Consider the following 23,002-nt stretch of genomic DNA (forward strand, 5'->3'; position numbering starts at 1 on the left):
GTAAAATATGTTCGGGATTTTTGCACTGTTTACAGAGAGGTTTATAGTGTCAGTGAGGTATCTCACTGCTATGGGCCTATATGGAGTAAATTGATAAGCGCTACTCTATTTCTTCGGGTGTGGAGTGTATAGTTGGTTAAACTTGTTGGCGCCTGTCCTTGGATCATCGTGAGGAGTAGTTTTCTTAGCATCAACTTATATGGCGCTGTCTGCAGCTGATTTAGCGTTGACTTGAGTCCTTTTACTGTGCTCCAGAGTTTAGAGCAGTTACCTCTGTAAAGTGTTTGTACAAACTCGATCCACTTTGCGCTTTTGACTGTGATCAAATTTGTTTATTTCATGGTTTACATGCGTTATTTTGGGGTCCCCTGGATGTTTTCTAGCTGAATTGATTATTAATTTCATCTCCTTTTAGAAAGCTTTACTGCTTCCCTGGGAAAAATGGCAACCATTGTTTTAATTCTTCCCTGTGGGATATGCCTGCCAGCCGCTGCATTTGTGGCTTTCCTTAAATTCTTTCCCGAGTGATAGACATTGTTGGCCTGTGTTGTTTCTAAAGTATTAGTTCAAAGCCGTCTTTAAACCTTGCCAAGTCAGCTTTGCTGAAGTTGATAAAAATTCTTTGTGGTGTTGTGTGTGTTATGGGTTCACAGGTGATGGGAAGAACTATTGGTTAATCGTCTGAGCCTAATGCGTACTCCGTACGCCAGTCGATGTTCATTGCTAGGCTTGAGCTGGCGAGATTGATGTGCGGGGAGCTTTTACAAGAATCAGTTACTCTTGTGCTGGCTTTTTCGTTGACTACTACACAATTAGAGAGGTCTATTTCAATCGCAATATTGTTTCCTCTTGTGTCGTCCGGTAATTTCGAGTGCCATAGAGGGCTAGGAGCATTGAAATCATTGACAATAATGCAGTCATCTAACTCAACTAGTTTACTGATGGATGTCTTGTAACCTGCATCACAGCTAGACGAAGGTGGTATGTAGGTGTTCACTAGTTTGATTTTATTAACACCTGCGTTGAGTTCTATGGCTTAGCCCTCTAGGTGTATGTCAGAAGTCCTAAGTTTAGGTTCTTGAAACAGTATTGTGTCCTTTGGGCCTCTTTCTTGGGCTCTTTCTTCGGGCCTATTTTCTTGATTATGCAATAGCCAGGAGGGCTTTTGAGGTTGGATTTTTCATTGAGGTTGGTCTCCTGGTTGGCAGCTATTTGGATGTTATTTTCTGCATCCAGTCTATGATGTTGTCTACTTTTTGTTTGAGACCATTACCATTCAGTTGAAGAATGTTGACGTCTTTGGTCGTGAGTGGGTAAATTTCGCCTTGTATTTGCTTCTATTATCTTGCACCAAGTCCAGCGCTTACAGTCAAACTTGTTGCTCCATTGCTCTAAGGACCGTAAGTTTCTGCAATTCAGGTGTACCCATACACCGCGGCCGCACCAGACGCCGTACTGATTCCAGGCCGGGGTTTGTTTCAATGATTCCGAGGATGAAAACCGTTTCTCGCAGACTGTGTATAGTGTGTATGGATCATGGGAGCGGTTGCCCGCTCGTAGCTCTGCCACATAGAGGCGTTAGTACTAGAGAACTGTGAAGGACGAATCATCAATTTAATTCCTGCAGAAAATCTTTCCAAAATTGCACCCATTCCTTCCTCAATTTATGAAAGCTACTTTTAGGGTACTGAAGAATCTGGATAGTAGTACAAACATTTAGTAGTACAAACCATAATAACTAATATTCTGCGCCTTCATCCTTGAGATAAATTTTTGATTTTGTTGAAACGACTTCAAAGCTTCCATAAGACAAAAAATTGTGCTCAAAAAATTTTCCTTGCGCCAGCCTTTAAATTCAGTTTCTGAGCATTGTTCCCCAATTGCTTTTAGTTTAGAATTCGTATTTGGTGGCATAAATCGGCGAAACAGTTTGATCATGTTTTTTTTACTTACTACAAACTTAGTTTCCAAAATCCAAGGAAAATAATATACCCCGAACTTCACAAACATACCCGGCAGATTGCTGGAAAATAGCCGCCGTTGATTCCAATCAGCATGATTGGGACTGAAAGAAGAGATATTGAAAAAAAAAGATTTTTGTACAAAAACGATTTTTAAGTCCAATTTATTTTGATGGCATTTCGTAGTTGAACGTAACGTCCTTCTGTTTGTTAGAGAGAGGCTACAGGGGCTACTATCAATACCAATAAGCATTAGAGATGGTAAATAAGACTTATAGGAACGACGTTCAAATAGCGGGCATCTAAAATTGGGCTTAATGGGTTTATCCCGTTTATACTTCTGACTTCAATTTTTTATACAGACTCTGTTCATTTTGAATTGCTTTGCTGAGCAACTGATGTTCAAAATCACTTTTAGCAGAATGAGAGAAGAGAGAAACTAGCCTAGAGAGGTCAAAAAGATATCACGCAAAATGTTGAAAAAGCGGCAAAATGAGGTAAAGCGAAACATTTTTTTATTCGACGAAGTAAAAAAAATAGGAGCGCTATAATAGCCGGCTGAGAAGATGAGGGTGGCTATTAATAACTCAATTGTAGTATTTCATGCCTTCCAGGCCAGAATCTTACCTTTCCCTTTCTTTCCGTACTCATAGTTCTACACTGGTACATCTTCCTTTCTCGCACAACTGAACAAAGCTAAACGTGGTAGCCTTAGTTCACAATGCCCCTGTTTTCTCACATTATTTTTAGTTCGTTAGTATTGATTTTCTATGGTTTGGCAAACTTTTTTATCTGACAAGTTTTGTAAAGATATTGGCATGTTGTACCAAGAAATTTCATACTTCTTTTGTTTCAGTGGAATCCAAACACATCAACACACATTGTAGAAAGTTTGTTCAGATCACTTGTTTACGTCAGCAACTCTATTCTAACTGATACAATAGCATGCACGGTTGATTTCGTTTCCATTCTTCAACCAAATGACTCTCGATTGGTTTAAGCTTCTTAATTACTTTTGATTCTTTTACACAACACAAAACGTCACCAGCTCTCAGTTTGCAAACTCTATACCAGACAAACTGCGCATTTCATTAACTGAAAAGAGTTTTTTGGTTGCACAAAAGATTAGGTTTCTGCTATATTGACGTAAGCATGGTTCTTAAAACTGTTTTGTTTCACTGTTCGATATCAACTTTTGTGCCATTTGACACTAGGGTTATTAGCCTTCTTCGCTTGACTAGTTCACTCTAACTCAAAGTCAAGATGGTTTAATCTACATTATTTAATTGTAACGAAATATATATAGCTCATAGACAATTTGAACTCTAAACTAGTATACTTAATCAGCAATGAGAATAACACAAAGCAATTTCAGATCTGATTGCCGTTCAAAAGATATCATCAACTAGAATTACTGACTCGAAAAGGACTCTTTATCAATAATCGTATATTTCCTGAACACCACAAATCTACATTTGAAACTAAATGGTAAAATATACTTCAATTTTTGAGACCTTAGTTAGCAAATAAGATCTGAAATTCCGCCAATATATCAAACTGATCACAAAACAATTTGACAGAATTTCTAATGAAAAAGTTTGATTGATACATAATTATAATTGAGAATGAAGAACAATCACTGCAGTTGGTTGCTTCGCGCCCATCGAAGGGAAGATCCATTTAGGATGCGCTTTAATTAAAAACTTTGATATCCGATTAAAACCAACAAGACGGCAATCAACAAACCATAAACATTTAAGTGAATCAAATCACCGATCATCTTGCTTCAGAAGGTATATGGCTTTGGTATTCAAGCACAATGTTTTCAACCAATTACCGTCTACTTTTCAAGATTCTATTATAACCGCTTTTTGTTCCCGAAAACCTGTTGCATCATCAGAAATCAAATTGCGTGGAAACAATAGCAAACATAGCCGGCAGGTTTCCGGAATAGCTGCGAAAGAAGACTTGCGTGACGTATAATAGAGATAGAAACAGGTAGAGATATAACTTGAAAAAGTTATGGACGCCGCTCAAAAAGCTATGTAAAACACATTCAGTCATAAAATAATAAAGCCTGTTAAAATTCATTGCGCAGAAGCCTTTTCATTTGGGACCTTCATTACACATATGAACTCCTTTGACCTTAAACAATTTCAAATTAAACTTAAGTTTTAAAGTGCAAAAGTCATTTTATTGAGTGAGGTAAGTCACGTATCATCAAAATCTTAATCACACAAATGACCTAAAAACGTTGGCTAAAGAGAGTGAGAAATGACATCACGTGCCGATAGTGAGAAGAAGAAGTGATTCAGACATTTTACTTTTTCAGCTTTGCTGTGTGAGCAAATGTAAAACGAAAAAGAGCGTCAGACAAAAAATACATAACCGGAAGACTCCGGAATCAACTCGAATTAACCAATTATTTACACCAGCCAACCACTACCTGGTGAAACTATTAACTTTATTATACTATTAAATTTGAAACCACCGGACTAAAAAAATTATCAGGGAAAAAATCAGGGAAAAAAATTATGAAATAGTTTTCTTGGAAAACTTTTATAAGTTGCATTTCCGAAGCATTGTGAATGATAGATTGTCTGGTAAAAAATATCTTAGCCCAACAATTGACTATCCAACGATGGGTCAAATATAACCAACGATATATCTCGGAAAAAGAAATCGAGCAACAAGAAATAAAGAAACCTTAAAAAATTTGTAAAAGTTTTCAATCAACTTCGCTGAAAACTGCAAGGTCTCAATAAACTGTTCCCAACACACCTTAAGAAAGATCCTGCTGATTTATTGCGCACCTAAACGATACTCAAACGCACTGTAGAACACAGAAAACGCGAGCAAGAACAAAAATTTAAAAAGAAAACGGCTGAAAAATTTTATTTTTATTCAAATAAAAGCGATCAAACCTTTAGTTGTTTGGACTTAAAGACCATGACCCTGACAACAACTCTAACCTAACATTTAAGCAAGAAAAGTAAAAACATTTATTCTGAAAGTCAGAAGAAACGGAAGAATACGGCAAAAAAATCTTTAAATTAAGCGTACTTAAGTTTGTTGAAGCCAACTTAAACTGACATTGCCGATGTCAAACGGCCACGAAAACAAACACAGAGGCTCATTTTAACCAATTTTGTTTAAACAGATACTGGAAAAATGAAGTACAAAAACCGTTAAAGCGTCTAAAACGGCGAAATCACAAAAATAGCTCAAGATTGCATATAAAACACTCACATATAATTGAAAAGGTCAACGAGATTCTCATTCGTACAATAACTTGCAAAGATGGATAAAAAACACTCTGCACAAAAAAGTAAAGTAAAAACTAAAAAAGCTGCTGCGAACAAACCGAAACTGATTAAAATATTTCGCTACCTTAGCAAATTTTTTTCATACCTACTTTTTTTCGCTCTCAAAAACACGATATGAACGATAATCAATCTCTCCGATCTTCAATTCGTTCAGCCATTTGATCAAAACGCTTAGTTTTTACGTGCGGCATTGACTTTTGCATCCTGTTTTAAATACACTCGAAAAAATTATCGATCTAAAAAAGAGCACCGTAATATAGCTCCACTCAGTTTACTGTTGTGCCGCTATAAAAACATATGGCCCAAATTTTGAATTTCTTTTAATTAGGTATGTAATTTCAAGATAGAATTAATTTTCTTCGTCAGTTTACAGAGCTCAAAAAAACTATGTATGCTACCCGTAACGATTGCATTAAGTTGATCAGACATCTCAAATTTCATATTTTTGCAGCCAATTTTATGAAAAAGGAAGATAAAAACGTTGCTCTTCTTATTGCCCGAGTTTTCCTTCATCAAAAACAGGTGAGAGCGGGGTAGTGTTGGTGTTTTCTTGGGGTTGGGGGGAATAGGGTAAGACCAAAAATCGGTCGAGCTAAAAACACAAAACAACATAGTTGTTAAAAATTTGGTTTGATAGCAATTGAACACATCGAGGCTATAACTGAAAAACGTTAAAAGAAACCCCTAAAAGAAATGATCAGACCAAGTTTCAAACATTTGAGGCCCAGTTCATTGCTTCAACGAAAAAATACGTGAGAATAACCCCAAAACAATGACAAAAACCAACAAAAAATTGGTTGCAGAGCCTTAGAATACCCAAGCTATTGAAGCGTGACAAAACACGACTGTAGAAGCTTTCCCTACAGTGTCAAAGCGTATCAGTCTACGGAAAAGTTGGAAATGGTAAAAAAAAATTGGCAACTATAATCTGTCGATCTAATAGCTTTAGCTCATTAACATGAGCAAAGGAAATGATCAATAACTCCATATGCCGTTACAAAGGGGTCAGAACTCGTCTCTGACTTTTTTACTTAAACTCCGAGAACGAAGCCTACATAAAAGTCACGAAGGATTCACCATCTAAAATAACAACGCAATTGATCGGTACACTAAACCACGAGAACCAGTAAACTGGATAATGACAACAACCATTACCGAAAAGGAGTGAGGAAGCCGTGCACCGACCATGAACTAATTTCTTTCAATAATGAACAAATTACTGAATTCTAATTTCATGTTACAAGTTTCAAGATGAAAAGATCGAACATTTATGTAAATAAAGGTAATGCTGGCGAATTCTTAAAAATTGAAAATAAAGAGCATAACCGACTAACATCGGTAAAATTGCTCTCAAATAACTGGCGAGTTGTTCGCTTCAGTAATAACCAGCTGGGGCTTAAGTATGATAGCAATGGGGGAGGGGGGGGTTCAAACTGTTGGGGTAGTCAATCGATTGGTGGCGGGTGGGGGTAATAAATTAACCCGTACATTTTTTCACCCCGATTTTAAGCTTCCTTTAATTGTTAATTAATGGCTCATGACTGTCTTAAAAATAAAGATGAAGACTCAATAGGCAACAGCAAAACTAAAGCCATCGGCGAATTAGTTATCTCATTTAGTCCCCAATAGGGCAATTAAAAGCAATTGAAATATCAATGGAACATTTCTTGTTTCATCGCATATTGAAATCAGCATGATAACTGCCGTTTTTAAGCTAACCACTTCCAAAACAAAGATACTTTGGTTGTAGACGGCCATGAGTTTTATGTTAAAAGCAGATCAACAGCACTTATGAAGCAAATCAACAGCACTTCGACAACTTTGTCATTGAAAAAATAGACGCGCCTTGTTAAAATTTTCAATCAAATTCTATCAAAAGACTGGGGTTGAACCGTCCTCCCAAATTCCCCCAAAAATCAAAAAGATGCAGCCATAGAGAGACATACCAGATCAACTAATGCAGTCGAGGGTTGACGGGGAAGTGTTGGGGGGGGGGGGGCCTGAATGGGGTGGGACAAACTTTTAAGATAAAGAACCGCCCTTCACACCATCAAATTGTCTCCACAAAACAGTTTTGGCGGAAAGCATATAGAGTATAGAAAGTCGAAAGGCTTTAAGAGTCCTTAATGCCCTCCGGACGTTACCTGTTTATCCCGTTGAGGACGAAACGTCAAAAGGGTCAGAAAAAAATAGGCCAAGCGAAAAATCGCATAAAAAGACCAGGTGACTAATATAATTGCTACAATCTTCCTTTGAGAGCAATTAAAACTGAACTAAAGTCACTTCCGAGAAACTAAATTGTTCACTTTATTTATAAGGAATTTAAATCGTTTATCGTTTTAATTGTAAATATCTCTACACTAAGCCTGACGATGCTAATTGCAGCGTTTGTGAATTATTTATCGATTACTTTTATCTCAAACAACTCTCGTCACGAGTCTGTTACAGTGTTTACTTATAATAGTTATCGGTTAATTTTTCAGTTCACGTCAATTGAGAACAAATAAGCCATTTAAGCCGCTTCCATAATCCGTCTCGTGGAATCTCCCAAGAATTCTATTGAACATCAGATGAGAAAAGGCGCGAAGCAACTGCATAACTTTTGAATAAATTAAGCAATGCTGACAATCAAGGCAATTATCACCTTGACGGATCACACTGTGGACAGAAAAAGTTATCGGCTACTGAGAACTGATTAAGGCTGTTTAGTTTTGCCAAAGTGGCTCTTCGGCCTAAAGGCATACCGGATCCACTTCCCCCCATAGCACCATCTCTGCCCCCCATAATTGGGCTGCTCATTTGACCTCCCCCACTGGTTCCTGTTCCTCTGAGCCCTCCACTCTGTTGCTGAATGGCCAGACAGTCGGAATGAAAGCAATGGGAGCAGTTGAATGTTGTAATTCCTCCTCCACCTCCAGTGCCCAGCACACCTGAAATTTATTGGATTTCCCTTCTCAAACGATTGCTCAAAACTCGCTTAAGAGATTGTTGCTAACATCTTGTAAGCTATTTCATGATTCTTATCAGGCATCATATGAGTCTTATAAGATTTCGTACTATTGAAGCAACAGGAATCCCACTAGATGAGTATTGACACCATAAGCTCATGAAATACTGATATTAATTAGGCAAGATTAATGCTTCGCTTTTTTCAGATCTAGGACCTGACAGTTAGCTCTTAGCTTCACTGTGGTCAAGATTAAGATTGTAGCTCGCAATTGTGCTTTGTAAAATTGAGCTGGCCAAATTACAATAACGACACTTCTGATTATTTCAAACGAGCAATCATTCAGTGATAACTCTGTGAGAGCTATTTTGAAATTACGAAATGGAAAATATTGAAATCACAGCTGACAGATTGCCTGGAAATAGCCGGCATTGATTCCCATAACCCTGGTTGGAATTGAAAGAACAGAAAAAATTACTTGTACAAAAACATTTCGAACTGTTTTAATTTCATTTTGTAGTTAGACAAAGTCCTGTTTCTCATTGAGAAGATAAAGCGGCTAGTGGGCATCTAACATTTATAGGAACAAAGTTCAAGTAGCGGGCATCATAAATTAGCCTTTATGGGTATATCCCGTTTCTATTTTAGATTTAATTTTTCAATAGAGACTATGTTGAGTCTAGATTGTGTTGATGTTCAAAAGCACTTTGAGCATGAGACAAGAGTGAATTTAGCCTAGAGAAGTGAAAAAGATATCACGAAAAATGTTTAGCAAGCTGTGAAATAAAGTAAATCAAAACAATTTTTTGTTCGACGACGTAACAAAACATAGCAGGACAAGTCCTGACGTACAACTCAAAGAATTTTCATTGACTAAACGAAAAACTAGACCTAGAAAGGACTATTAATGGATTGGAAAAACCGTTTAGAAAAAAATCCATTCCAAAAAATCGAAAACATACCCGGTAGATTGCCCGAAAATAGCGGCCGTTGATTCCAATAAGCATGATAGGGATTGAAAGAATAGAAGATACTGAAAAAAAAAGATTTTTGTAAAAACATTTTTTGTCCGATTTATTTTGATGACATTTCGTAGTTGAACATACTTCTGTTTCTTAGAGAGGGGCTACAGGGGCTACTATCAATACCAATAAGCATTGGAGATGGTAACTAAGACTTATAGGAACGACGTTCAAATAGCGGGCATCTAAAATTGGGCTTTATGGGTTTATCCCGTTTCTATTTCTGACTTAAATTTTTTATACTGACTCCATTCATTTTGAATTGCTTTGCTGAGCAACTGATGTTCAAAATCACTTTTAGCAGAATGAGAGAAGAGAGAAACTCGCCTAGAGAAGTCAAAAAGATTTCACGCAAAATGTTGAAAAAGCGGAAAAGTGAGGTAAAGCGGAACAATTTTTTGTTCGACAAAGCAAAAACATTAGGAGCGCTATAATAGCCGGCTGAGAAGATGAGGGCGGCTATTAAAAACAGTAAAAATCAAAGTGAAATTGTCGCATGTGAACAAAAAACCACTAGCGAGAAAGCGAATTTTTGTTCAAACACCGTTTTCTCACTCTACTTTAAAATTAGAGCGAAAAAATTTCACGCCACAAAGCCACTCGCTTTTTCGCCCCACTTCCTGTTTCGGCGTGACCAAAATCACTACTCCAATTTGACTTCAAAATTCATGAAAATTTGTGAACAGATCTTAAAAAAAGTTAGCGCCCAATACAATTCAAATTCTTTGAATTGTAAAAAATAGGGACGATATAATAGACGGCTGAGAATATGAGATTGGCTATTAATTACCAAAACCGCCGACAGATTGCCGGAAAATAGCCGACGTTGACGCTATGTTAAAAACCATTTAGTTGAAACAGCGAGTGAAGTAAGTCAGAGAAGCTAAAAAAGAGCACACCCAAATAATAGACGATGAGAGGCTGAAACCGGCTATTAAAAAACAGTAGTAAACAAACTCCGCTCTTAATTATTTGTTGAGATGTAATTTTAATTAGGAATCTGTATAATTTAATTTTACGTCAACTAGCTGGTCTCAAATAACCTTTATCTCCTTGAAAGTCATTTTGAGACTGAGATAAATCACCCGTGACCAAAAAAACCTGAAGAAAATTATGCCGAGGAACAAACAATTCGCGCCACTAGAGCAAAAAAAGAGCTCAAGCAAGTCATTTTTTTAAAATTGAATGAACCAATGAGAAGAAGCAGAATTGAAATCAATGAAAGCAATGAAAAAATCGTCACGTGATACGGTCGTGACAAATTTTCTGACGACTAAAGTTTTTTTTTAAAAAAACGCACTACAAGTCTTGAACTTAAATTAAAAGATATTTCATTAACTAAAGAAGACACAAGACCTGGAAATGGAGAGCAATTGATTCAAAACTATATTTTATGAAAAAAAAGGACAAAAAAACATGAAAGTAGAGAAAAAACTAATCCTAATTTGCATAAACACCGTTTTCTCACACTTCTTGAAAACTGAAAAGAAAAAAGCCACAAAACTACCCGCTTTTTCCACTTCACTTCCTATTTCAGCATAACCAAAATCACTACTCTAATTTGAAGTCTAAGAGTATGAATATGTGAGCAGGTCTTAAAAAACATACCACAAGACTCCTATACCGTATTGAAGTAGATATTCACTTAGGCCCGAACCAGCTACTAACTAAACAAAATTAACCTCCTACTTTATTACACTAATCATTTTCAGACAAGACCAGCTAAAGAAACAAGGCGAATCTGATAACAACTGATGAAAAGCACTGTCTTCACAAACCGCGCTTCCGAAAAAACAATTGACAAAAAAAGTTCAAGGAAATGAAAAATAAAAACAAAAGATATTTGAAAAACAATTCATACAGAGAAAACCGAGAAAAAGGGGAAAACGGAAAAGGCAAAACATGCAAAATTCTCCTGAAAAAGTTTAAACGGTTCTTTCCATGATGTATTCTGAGAAAACCTTTCAAGGATTCCTTCGCTTGATCAGCGAAAAACGTATTTCCTTGCAGAGATACTAAACAACAATTTAAAAACACCACAAAAATTAGAAACGAGTATCATTTTACGCAGGGAAAACGGCCTCATATAATCTTCAAGAATTACCAAAAAAGCTCTATATTAAAGAGTGAAAAAGAAACACGACTGCAAACGCCTTAAATTCGGCATATGAAGGCACAAAAAAACAAGAGAACAAGGCGACTAAATTAAGGAGATTAATAACAACTAAAAAAACGTCCACAAGAACAAAATGGCAAAAAAATATCAAAATTGAACCTAGAAGTCTAATATTTGCTTCAAAGGGCCAGAAAATATTCCAAACTTACGAGCTGAGATGGAGAAACACATTTGGATAAAAAATCTATGTCGCACGTGATCAAAAATAATGCTCGCTTAGCGCAAATGCTTTTCGCTCGCTTAAAGAGTGAAAAAGAAACACGACTGTAAAAGCCTTAAATTCAGAAGATAAAGGCAAAAAAACAAGAGAACAAGGCGACTAAATAAAGAAGATTAAAAACTACTAAATAACGTCCGTCCAACAAAACAAAATGGCAAAAAGTCTCAAAATTGCACCTAAAACTAATATTTGCTTCAAAGGGCCAAAATTATTCCAAACACACGAGCTGAGATGGAGACAAACACATTTGGATTTTAAAAATCCAGGTCGCACGTGATCAAAAATAATGCGTGAAACGTGATCAACAATAAAGAGTGAAAAAGAAACATGACTGCAAAAGCCTTAAGATAAAAGCAAAAAAAGAGCACAAGGCGACTAAACTGAGAAGATTAAAAAACTACTGAATAACGTCCAACAGAACAATATGGCAAAAAATCTCAAAACTGCAGCAAACAATTATTTGCTTCAAAGGGTCAAAAATTATTCCGAACAAACAAGCTGAGATGGAGACGAACACATTTGAATGAAAAAAATCCATGTCACACAATCAAAAATAATGCTCGCTTAGCGCAAAATCTTTTCACACCATTTTTATCCCTCTCGCAGGGACTTATGCATGAACAGAAAACCGCTTGAATTTTTGATTTTTACTTTTTTCAGCACACTGTCCTATTTCAGATCCTTCTTCTTCTTTTCAGATCCGGCATCTGATTTCCTCTAAAACACATTCTCAATACATAAACCGACTATAGTCGTAAGAATAGATCTTGAACGACTGTCGAGGAAAAAAAATAGAAGGGGGCATAAACTACAGAAAAATTTATGGTGCAAAAACTTCTGACTCTGGAGCGATTCAAAACCTCGATCTCTTTGATGACAGTTGTCCATATTAACCACTAAGCTATAAATGTCAAATTCGCTCAGATCGGTTTCATTTTAGCAACAGACTTAATTTTTCGAAAGCTGGCAACTCAAATCACTCTAAATAAGAAAAGACTCACACGCGAAAAAGACACTCTAAATGTAAAATCGAAAGAATCAAAAATCAAAATCATAAGAATCAGAATTAAGAATCAAAAACGGTCAATCAAAAATTTTCCATAAAAAGACACACGTTTACAATAATTGCTTCGAACTTCGAGCAATTGAAATAAAAGTTACCGAATAAAAACAATCGACGAACGGCGGACGAAATACTCTCAAACGCCCAGCGAGCGGTTGCCTTCGGCAGCTGCCAGCAAGGGCTCAGGGATGCTAGCATTAGGGGGACTGAGGGGAGGCCAACTATTAAGATTAACAACCGCCCTTCACACCATGAAATTGTCTTTAAAAACAGTTTTGGTCAATCGCATGTTTTGAGACTGCTAAGCCGTAAGGCTCTAAGAGAGCTGCCCAGCCACTTAATGGCCACCGGGCTTTACCTGTTTATCCCGTTGTTGTGGACGAAAAGTCAAAAAGGTCAGAATAAAAAAATGGTTATCATGTGCTCAAATATTATGTATTCGCTAGTGGTTGTTCATTTTGGTTGAAAGCAATTCTAGTTGATCAAATTGATTTGTTTACTCGAGTAAAATCTTTCAAATTAAAACTTTTCTGGCAAGAACGAATACGTTGCTGAATTAACGATGGTTGTTCACAGCATTACAGCTTCAACAATTTAGCGAACAAAAATTGTGCTGAGCACCTATTACAATTTAACGATTTTTCTGTTATTATTCACTATTGGATAGCTTTAGCGGTTTGGATCTTCGAATGGGTGAGTCGACAATCCCTTCGACAGCTGAAGATCTTCTCTGGTAAAAACTTTATTTCAGTAATACAACTGTTTATTAGCGAGCAACTATTTTGTCTGTTACAATTTTAATATCTTGTTATTTACATTCAAATATAGGCAAATATTAAACAGATTTTTCCAAAGTTGATTGGAATTCAGTAGTAAAGTTCAATTATGTAATAATGTGAACAAAATGATGGCATAATAAGAGTTAGTTAAATAACAGTAAAAGGTCAACGTTTGAACTTGGGTTTGAGCTACGTCATACTCCCCTCCTCAGGGAGACTTCCGGGCTCGAAAAATTTCGATATCCATCATTCAGCGACGAAGCTCAAATCCGTAAAAGAGTAGAAGTTTGCCACAGTTCCATACCAGTTAGAAAGAATAAATGCGAGTAGAAAAGAATAAATGATCGTCCAACAATCGTACCATATGATAAGATCAGAAGAAATTGCTCCACTCCAACCGAATAATCGTTAATGAAAAAGTGATCTGTCGCAGTATGGGAGGAACTATTGGTCTGCTGCAAGGGTACTCCAATTCTTCTTCAGTTTGGTAGTGCACATTATACTTTACAATACAACTGCACTAATTCAAAGATCAGTTTCAATGCGTTGAGAACAAGTTTGTGAGAGACATGGGTCTGAATTTGATTCTACGTTTTTGTTCAACGTAGATAATGAAGTGCGTGAGCGAGATTTACTTCTCGGTCTAGTGGCTTCAGTCAGAATGTGATAGTTGTCTTTCCATTTTTGTGGAATGGCATCAGCAGCAATGTTGTCCTTCACACTAATGACTGGTTTGACACCAATGTCGTCATTTTTTGATTTGAGGAATGATGGAACAAATTTACGAATGATCTTAAATCTGTGATAAAGATAGAGAAATAAAATGTGTAAAATTATGTTCCCAATGAAAACAATAACTGTAAGCGACAAAGACAACTTTAATGGGACGTATTCTTTGAATTCAGACACAAGTGTAGGCTTTAACGTTCTCATATCAGCAGTGATTGGTCTCGCAATCTGAACCAAGTCATCACTTTATTTTTGGGCTTCGAATCAGCTCTGCTCTCACTTTTCTCAGAAGCTCTACTCCCGCTGTTGTTCGAGACTCGAAGTAGGGCATCTGATCGATTTGTGGAATTTCGCTCATCAAATGCTCTAAGGGATCTGGTAGCTTAACGTCGATAAGTTTCGCTTCAACTCGGTCGCAGCTCTCGAGATCGGATCGAATCTTCAAATTTTCTCCAACAATTATTTGATAGTTGCATTCGACTGTTATAATGCATATCTTGCATCCCGGAATTATTCTGTTCCATGACTTATGTACAGAATCAAGACTGTACTCACGCATTTCATAAGAATCTGAAGCCGAGGTGATTAGCCAAATGCCGTATCCTAAATTGGCAGCATTCGCTTGCGTAGGAAGGTAAAATACTTCCGTGTCGCAAGTCTCCGCTGCTTTTAGGGTCGAACTAACGAAAAGGGTTGCCAGGCAAGAAGGATGATTCGTTTGGGTAGCGATAGTCTCATGGCATATTCGGTATCTAGCTGATCCTAGACATGCCTCAAACTGATCTTTTGAAAGTGTTACCGATTCCATTTGATCCTCTGATATGGCAAGATAGGGCGCTTCTATGACCCATCGGATTGCCATACGAGGTTCTGGCTGTGGCATCGGAACTATTTGCGCCTGGTACGTAGAAAAAACAGTTTGTCGCGAGGCCAACGGAATGGCAAGTGTAAGAACTAGTCCTTCATCCAAAGTCACGACATCTCGAAGAAGTTTTGCGTCATAATATGATAATAAATCTGTTGGGGGTATGGCTAACGACAATCTGCTACCACTTAAAGACTGGTCAGCAGCGACAGATTTCAGTATAGCAAGTAGAGATTCTTTGGGTACCAAGGACATTGGTAAATGTTGTTGTAGTAACGTTGGGATGGCATTTAGGACATTCATGCGATACGTGTAGAGAGCTGTTCTATAGCTTTTGACGTCCGCATAGAGCATTGAGAGAAGAGAAGCTGCTGTGTCGAAGTTGAAATTGAGCTGTTGGTTCGAGAACAGCATTTGGGTGCAGTCTCGTAGAATGTGGAAGTTGCCCTCGAAAACTTTAAATTGCTCCTCGATGATAGCCCAATTTTTATTCTGTGTCTCTATCATCTGGTTTTGTGTCTCCCTAATCTCTTTTAATTCATTCCCAACTAAGAAAAACTTTTCATCAGTTGCAGTTTTTATCTGCATTACGTAGTCCGTCAGTGATGAAGTGAAACTGTATAGTCGATCAATATTAGCTGCATTCTCTTTAGCTCTGTCCTGGCATGATCCAAAAATGCCAGAGAGACCGCATCCGCCTCCATTTCCCATGAGGACACCAGAACCAAAGAGCCCTATTCCAGCCATAGCAGCGACTGCGACATGTGCTCCTCGTTTAACTCGGTTGTTTGTTCCTCTGATTTCATCACTGTTTTGAAGAAAGGTTGAAGTTTCGTTTCGAATGAGTCGAACATCCAGACTCGACTTATTGACTTCTTTCTCTATCTTTGACAAGATCCAATCAACATTGAAAGATGAGGCATTTCCATTAAAACTGGATGAGAAATCAAGTGGACACTGGATTGATGGTAATTTCCACATGTCATTCAAGCGTCTGAGTAATGTATTCAACTCTGGTTTTAAGGAAAAGTTGTACGATGGAAATGGAACCATGAATTGAACAGGGACGAACTTTTCAGCCAAGAGAATTTTCGTTTCTTCGTTGAAAATTATTCCTTTTTCGAGTACGTCATCAAAGTTGCGCTCTTCTGATGATCCAGCAGTATGAATATACATTAGGATGAGTTTAAGGAATAACGTGGCAAGCTTCATCATTCTAAACATGTGAACATTTGTGACTTTGTGTTTCAGGAGTGGAGTCATATGAGAAGTGTTACAGGTTTTAGTATAGAGAAAAGATATGCAGGTTTTTATCATAATATTGTCAGTTAACAGTACCGCCGACTGTGGCGTTAGGTGTGGGAACTATCAGGTTCACAAGTTATGTAGGTTTGTAAGGTAATTGATTCAGTTCAAAGCAGTACCGCCGACTGTGACGTAAGGTGAAAAACAAGTTTCAAAATATGCAGTTGTGCATTAATGTGTGCAGTTTTTATAATTTTTAATCAAGAAGGCTACGTGAACTCAACGGAGTATATTCTTCAGAGTAAGAATGGATGAGTTCGTAACTATGGCAATAATATTGTTTTTGCGTACGCGCAAAACTAACAGCACCATTCTTACGACGAATGAAAAACGAAAGGAGTTCCGCGACTTGTGTCGTTTTTTTGAAGAGAAAGACGGCAAATTGGTCGCAAAAAGCGATCATTCGGTGGTTCCCACCCTTGCAGAAGTTGAAGCAGCTCTCCGAGACGAGCATTACAAGGGGTTTAGCCATCTGAAGACTCGTTCGTCTCTCCGGGAGGTGTTGACGGGAAAATCTTGGTCCTACCCACCGAAACTTGGGGGATTCACTCGGCTTGTAGAAGAGTGAGTTCTCTTTCAAGTTGATATTTTATAACAAAAAGTAACTGCATTAAAAGAGTTAAGGAAATTGTTCTAAAAGTAGAGAAAGCGTTGACTATCTGCGTAAACTGGAGCTTTGATTATTCAGGTTTGTCAGGACCTGTCCTCATTGTTACACTGAGGAGAACCAAAAAAGGCGGTTTCTTTGTACGGCTGTTTCGGAAAATCGCAAGAGAGCTTGGTGTGAACAGTTTGGTTTCACTTTTGTGAAAGATGCGGTTAAATACACCAACTCTGTTTGTGAGCTCGGGACTCCGGAACCAGCCGGGAAACCAAAATATGCTGAGGTTCATGGACAGTGTATTTTCTCTAGCATTTATTATCTGATTGTGGGGAAACGTTCAGGTTAATCAGCTTGCTGTTTTTTTTTTAAATTCATCATTGTTTCGAAAATTCTACATTTTATATAGGTGCGAAGTCAAAGAGTGCAGGAAAATCTAAGAAGATGAAATCCTCTCCCTGCAATAAATTGAGGATTGCTACAGGGACTTTTATGCTGGAGAGCAAGGCTTTTTCATCTTTTTGTGCTCTCAAATACCATGTGTTATGCAATGACTTCGAGATCACCACAATCGGGATAATGTAGGCCCTGTAGGAGAACATTGGGTTCGAGTTAAAATTTTTTTGCTTTCATTTGATCATTCTAGCTCACTGAACTTGGTGATTCATTTAGATTCTTGGTCTGGCTTGGCTATTGGGGCTAGACATTTACGTCTTTTGGGAATATTCTTCTGTTTCGTGTTGGGAGAGGTACATGCACTCTCCAACAAGTCAAAGTGGGGGTCCAGCACTTCTCCTGCATGTAAAACACAATGAGCATTACAATGCTTACCATTGTGAACCCCTACTAGAGTTCCCGTCAAGAGAGTATGTCTTTCTCTATTTTTTTTACTCTTTTTTTGAAAAATTAATCATTTTTTTTTGAATTGAAGTACTGAAGGTGAATTTGATTCCTCCGGAGTCAACGGAGAAATTGGTCCTCGCGCTGCGAAGCGTTTGAGGAGTGACTCGGACTGAAAGTTGAGTTATGAGAAACTTATATTGAATAAATTCAAATTTTTCATTGAACTCAACAGTTTTGACCTCATCACATTTGCGAAGAAACACTGAAGACATCTCAGAATACTCAATCCTTATCGGTTTTTCTCTCTACAGCTTTGCGGGTGATCATTTCGACGGTTTTTAGTGGCAAAAAGTGCAATTTTTCTCGAAGAAATAGGTGAATATAAAAAGCGCAATGAGATAAAGGTCAGAAAAAAAGTTCTTCCAAATCAGTTCAAACTTATCGGAATCGAATCTACATGCAAAAATAAGGTCGCAGACTAACTAAATTGGAGAAATTTTTTTTTTTGAGAATTTTTTTTTTCAAACAAAGAAATGAATTTCAAGTGATAACGAGCTGAAAATACCAAGAATAATCTTGCAGACGTGAGCCCAATCTAGACCCGAGTAGGATTCGAGCTGCTTCATGGCAATTTTTTCCACATTTTTGTCCTGAATGTGAAACTTTAATGTGTTTAAGCCTGCTATCAGGTTTGAATAACTTCCTGGTTCGAACTCTGTGTCTCTAACAATGAGGTTAAAGACAAACCGCTTCTGAAAGTTATCAAAAACAGATATCACTGATCCTTTGGCGTAACTTCTTGTGTCTTTTACGTTATCAAAAGAATTGATATTGAAAAATTCTAGGTTGTGAAATTTGTTTTCATTAGAAGTTGTTTGAACTATTGTGTCTGTAAAGTGTCGAATATCTGATGTATGGTAATAAACCTGCAATTTATTTGCCTCAAGTGTGTTCATGTTGTTAGAACTACTCTGCTCCTTTGCTTTTCTTATTCTGGTTCTACAACCAACTGCTAATTTTGTGATCGGTGACAGTTCCTTTGCCGTTGCGGCTGTTCTCGGAGTTGAAGTACTTGTTCCAGGTGCATCAGTTTCACCTAATTGTTGATTTTTCACTTCTGTGCTTCTTTTGACGTCCAGTTTTGTTGCTCTAGATTCAGCTGCATTAGGATTTTTGATTAGACGTTCCATGTTTTTTCTATATGACTGTTTAATATTACTTTGTTTTTCCGATTTCTTCAAGTGCGAATGTGGAATCAACATCTTTCCATCTATTGTACGAACCACATGCGGGTGATCCTTGTTAGCAGGTGCTGGAGAACGTGTTCCTTTTTTGAATTGTACTTTTCGAGGTTGGGTCTTTGATTGTCTCTCATTGTCTTCAAATAAATTGCGTCCTGTTTCACGCTTAATTGATATTGGTGTTTCTGTTTTCTCGTACTCATCGGATTGTGCTTCCTCCTGCGTATTGGCGGGCTCTGTCGTGGTTTGCTGTGGCTCTCTGTCTGCGTTGTGGCCGTTGAATTGTTCAAATTGTTCAGTTTCACTTTCATTATTGACTTCTGGGAAAAATGGAAGTTCGGCAAAGTTGTCTACGACTTCGTCATTTTCTTCTATTGGAATGTTAGCCATCTGCTCTCCTTGTAGGTCGCCAGCGTCTTCTGCCGGTTCGAAAGGCTGAGCAGGGACATGGGGAACTATTGGAGCCACAGCAGGTGCAGGCAGTGCTCCTGCTGCGGCCATTGGGAAAGAGAGTGTGACTGTTGCAGGTGGTTGCTCTGTTTGATCTTCTTGATTTTCTTGTGGCACGTCGTCAATAAAATGGTGTTCAAGCAGTTTTGGAATTTGTTCATCGAACAATTCTGGTTCTTGTCTGTTTTTTCCCAAAAGAGGATCAGGAACGAATTTGTTCGGATCAATGTCATCAAGATCTGATGACTTCACGTTTGTTGTATAGGGTCGAAGTCTTATACGGTGTACGCATTGTGTGAACAAAGTGCCAACATTTCGAATCAGGTAGTTTGAATTTGTTAGTACTCTCTCAATTCGATACAACGGCAGCCAAACAGTCATTGATTTATATCCAAAGTCAGATTGATTCATGAGCTTTGGGTTAAGTAGCAGGCAAAACGAATTAAGTGCTAGAGGGCTTGAAAGTGCCTTTTCGTCATAGTATGTTCGATACTTATGATAAGCGTGTATTAATTTTGACTTATTCTCGGAAAATTTTTGCTGCATAGCATCTTGCAATTGGATAACAAAGTCAGATTTCGGATCAAGATTTTTCAGATTTTTATTGTTGAACCTCACATCCAAGGGTTTAATCGGTTCACGACCGTGAAAAATTGATGTGGGTGTGCAACCTATTGACGAATAATATGAGGTATTATGAATGTAGGTTGATAGAGGCACATATTTGTGCCAGTTGGACCATTGTTCATTAGTATTGAGTTTAAGAATTCTTTTCAGCGCTCCGTGTGCTCTCTCAACAACACCTACAGATTGCGCGTGCTTAAGTGTGGCGTGTTTAAGCTTTACTTCAAGCAATTGTGCTAACTCGTGCATTAGATCGGATACGAAACTACTGCCTAAGTCTGACAAAATCGTATGCGGTATATAACTGTGTTGGAAAAATATTGATGTGAGCTCTTGTGCTACTCTTTGTGCGCTTACATTAGTGAGTGGTACAGCAAAAAGGTATTTGGAGAAAACATCAATACCAGTCAAAGCATACTTATAAATAGTTCCACGAAGTGGACCGACTAGGTCGATTTGAAGCATGTCCCCGGGAAAGGACTGTAGTGATGATAAGGGTTGCAAAAATGTTTTTAGCGCTTTATTGGAAATGAGTTTTGTCTGTATACATGTTAGGCAATTTTTGATAGCATTTAGAAGATATTCTGTAAACCCAGGAAAATAAAATCTTTTTCTGAACTCAAAGGCAGTTCTAACTATTCCTATGTGTCCAGCAATTTTCGAATTATGCAATCTATAGATTACCTCTTTCCAAAGGTGTTTAGGCAGGCAGTACTGGTTGTAGAGAACTTTGCCAGTGTCATCAAAAAACTGTCGATACAGAACATCATTTTCAATTGTTAGTCTATTGAATTGCTTAGCGTATTTTTTAAAAAGAGTGCGAATGATGCGTACTTGATATCCTCAACAGTGTTATTTTGTTTCCAAAAGATAACACGCTTTATAACTTCATCTAATGACTGCTCATGTTTAAGGTCGATAGGATTCAAGCGTTCAGTCAAGTCGTGCAAAAAATCGGCAGGATCATGCATCAAAACTGCATTGAGTTCTGGACCTTTTGATTTCAAACGAATAAAAGTTTGTATTTCATCGTCGTCGGTTTTTGAACTTTGCTCCTCAATTTGTCTTAAAATTCCATCTGGTATTCCAGATTGCTTCAACTTATCAAGCATTTCAATGCTGACGTTTGCTTTTTGTTCAAGTAAACACTCGATATTTGCCAATGAACTGAGTGATACGTCAGGCGTTTTGGCTGTTGACTCAATTTCTATCTCTCTAATTGGCATTCTATCCGTCAACTTTAGTTTCATTGTTTGCGATGGGTCAGTTTGCGACCTCGAAAGGAAATCGGCAGCGTAATTTGCTCTGCCAGGAATGTGAGCGATAACAAGGTTGTATGACAAAACACGGTCAAGAAAATTCCATAGCGACGGTGGAATACTTTTTGCTTGGAAAAATTGGGTTAAACTTTTGTTGTCAGTAAGGACTATTACAGCTTTTTCCGTACCCCAAAGATAATGAGAAAAATGCTCAAGGGCAAAATAAAGTGCAAGAAATTCCTTATAGTAGACTGAGAATTTAAGCTGAGCGTTATTAAACAGTTTTGAACCAAACGCCACTGGCGCATAAGTTTTTCTGTTCTCATTTTTGTTGTTTTTAACATAATCCTCAATCATCAGTACAAAACCGGTGCCAAAATAACTGGCATCGCAGAGTAGAACATACTGCAATCCTGGTTTAGCTAATCTTAACGTTAAATCAGTTGCTTTTACAAGATCGGTTTTGACTATTTCAAGATGTTTTTCGTGTTCCTCTGTTAAGACAGGTTCAATATCCTTTCTCAGTAGCTTGTAGAAGGGCATGAGTTTATCTCCCAAATTGGGTATAAAATCACGCCAAAACTGGACAAAACCAACTAAACGCTTTACCTGTTTTGGTGTTCGGGGTAACTTGATTGTTTTGAGAAACTTTTCGATTCTTTTGGATTCTGGTTGTATACCTTCTGGTGTTATAATTTTTCCAAGAAACTTGACTTTTTGCGTGGCAAATGTACATTTATTTGGTGAAAGTTTAAGACCTGATGTTCTTATGCATTCAAATATTTTTCTGAGACTTGGAATCAACTCATCAAAATTTTTTACTGCGCTTCCTATGTCATCCATATACTGAGTGCAGATGTTTGCTGCAAGACAAGAATCTAAATAGTGCCTGATAAATGAACTGAATCCTGTTACGGACTTGCTTAGACCTTGTGCTTAACACTTGTATGCATAGGTGCGAGAGGAAAAATTAAAGGCTAAAAGTTGGACTGAAAGATCATCCGCCATTTGAACACAGTGGTATGCCTGCGAACAATCAAGTTTTGTAAAAAAGGATTTTCCTGCAGAGTGATTTGAAGCATCGCTCATGTTTGAGATTGGAAAATTACTATTGATATAGTCATTTCTTAACAGATGATTGATACGCCTTAAGTCAATAAGAATTCTCAGTTTGCCAGAATCTTTGCGTTGCGCAAATATTGGACTACTGTACTTTGAATGTGATAAGGTCGTGATCAAATTATAGTAGTGCATCAATGCAAGTTCTACTGTGAGCTCATCTCTCAGGTGTATTGGCGTTTGTTGACTTTGAACATAAACAGGAAGGTTATGCTCAGGTGTAAGTTTGATCTTTAACTCTGTGTTATAACCTACATCGAAACGGTGTTTAGCAAATATATCAGAAAATTCCACTAGTAACTTTTCTACCTGACATTTTTGCTCAAAGGTTAAAACAGAATTTTGCCAATCGAACTTTTCAAGAAAAAGGTCACGATCTTTTGCGTTATTCTTGGGGTCAATTTTTTCAAGATTTTGAAAGTGCAGAATTTGATCATAAATATCACGCTGCAAAGGAGACAATTTGCTGGGA

The 23,002-nt window shown here is 37.6% G+C and overlaps 2 protein-coding genes across 5 annotated transcripts in view; both read right to left on the reverse strand.

Moving 5' to 3' along the window:
* Window positions 1–3,335, reverse strand: part of LOC142345677 (phosphatidylinositol N-acetylglucosaminyltransferase subunit A-like) — a 35,067-nt gene extending 31,732 nt beyond the window's left edge. For 3 of the 4 annotated variants that reach the window (XM_075397900.1, XM_075397898.1, XM_075397901.1), the window contains exon 1: window positions 2,804–3,335. The gene's annotated coding sequence lies outside the window, so the exon portion shown is untranslated. The other variant, XM_075397899.1, reaches the window with a different exon arrangement.
* Window positions 3,336–7,924: 4,589 nt separating this feature from the next.
* Window positions 7,925–23,002, reverse strand: part of LOC142345679 (vacuolar protein sorting-associated protein 41 homolog) — a 54,055-nt gene continuing 38,977 nt past the window's right edge. Inside the window, exon 6 of the mRNA XM_075397902.1 lies at window positions 7,925–8,217. Within this exon, the coding sequence (XP_075254017.1) occupies window positions 7,928–8,217 (290 nt within the window). The 3' untranslated portion in view covers window positions 7,925–7,927. The remainder of the gene's footprint in view (window positions 8,218–23,002) is intronic.

The sequence above is a fragment of the Convolutriloba macropyga genome, chromosome 9 (genome assembly GCF_964194025.1).
Source record: "Convolutriloba macropyga chromosome 9, txConMacr16.3, whole genome shotgun sequence".
Taxonomy (NCBI): domain Eukaryota; kingdom Metazoa; phylum Xenacoelomorpha; order Acoela; family Convolutidae; genus Convolutriloba; species Convolutriloba macropyga.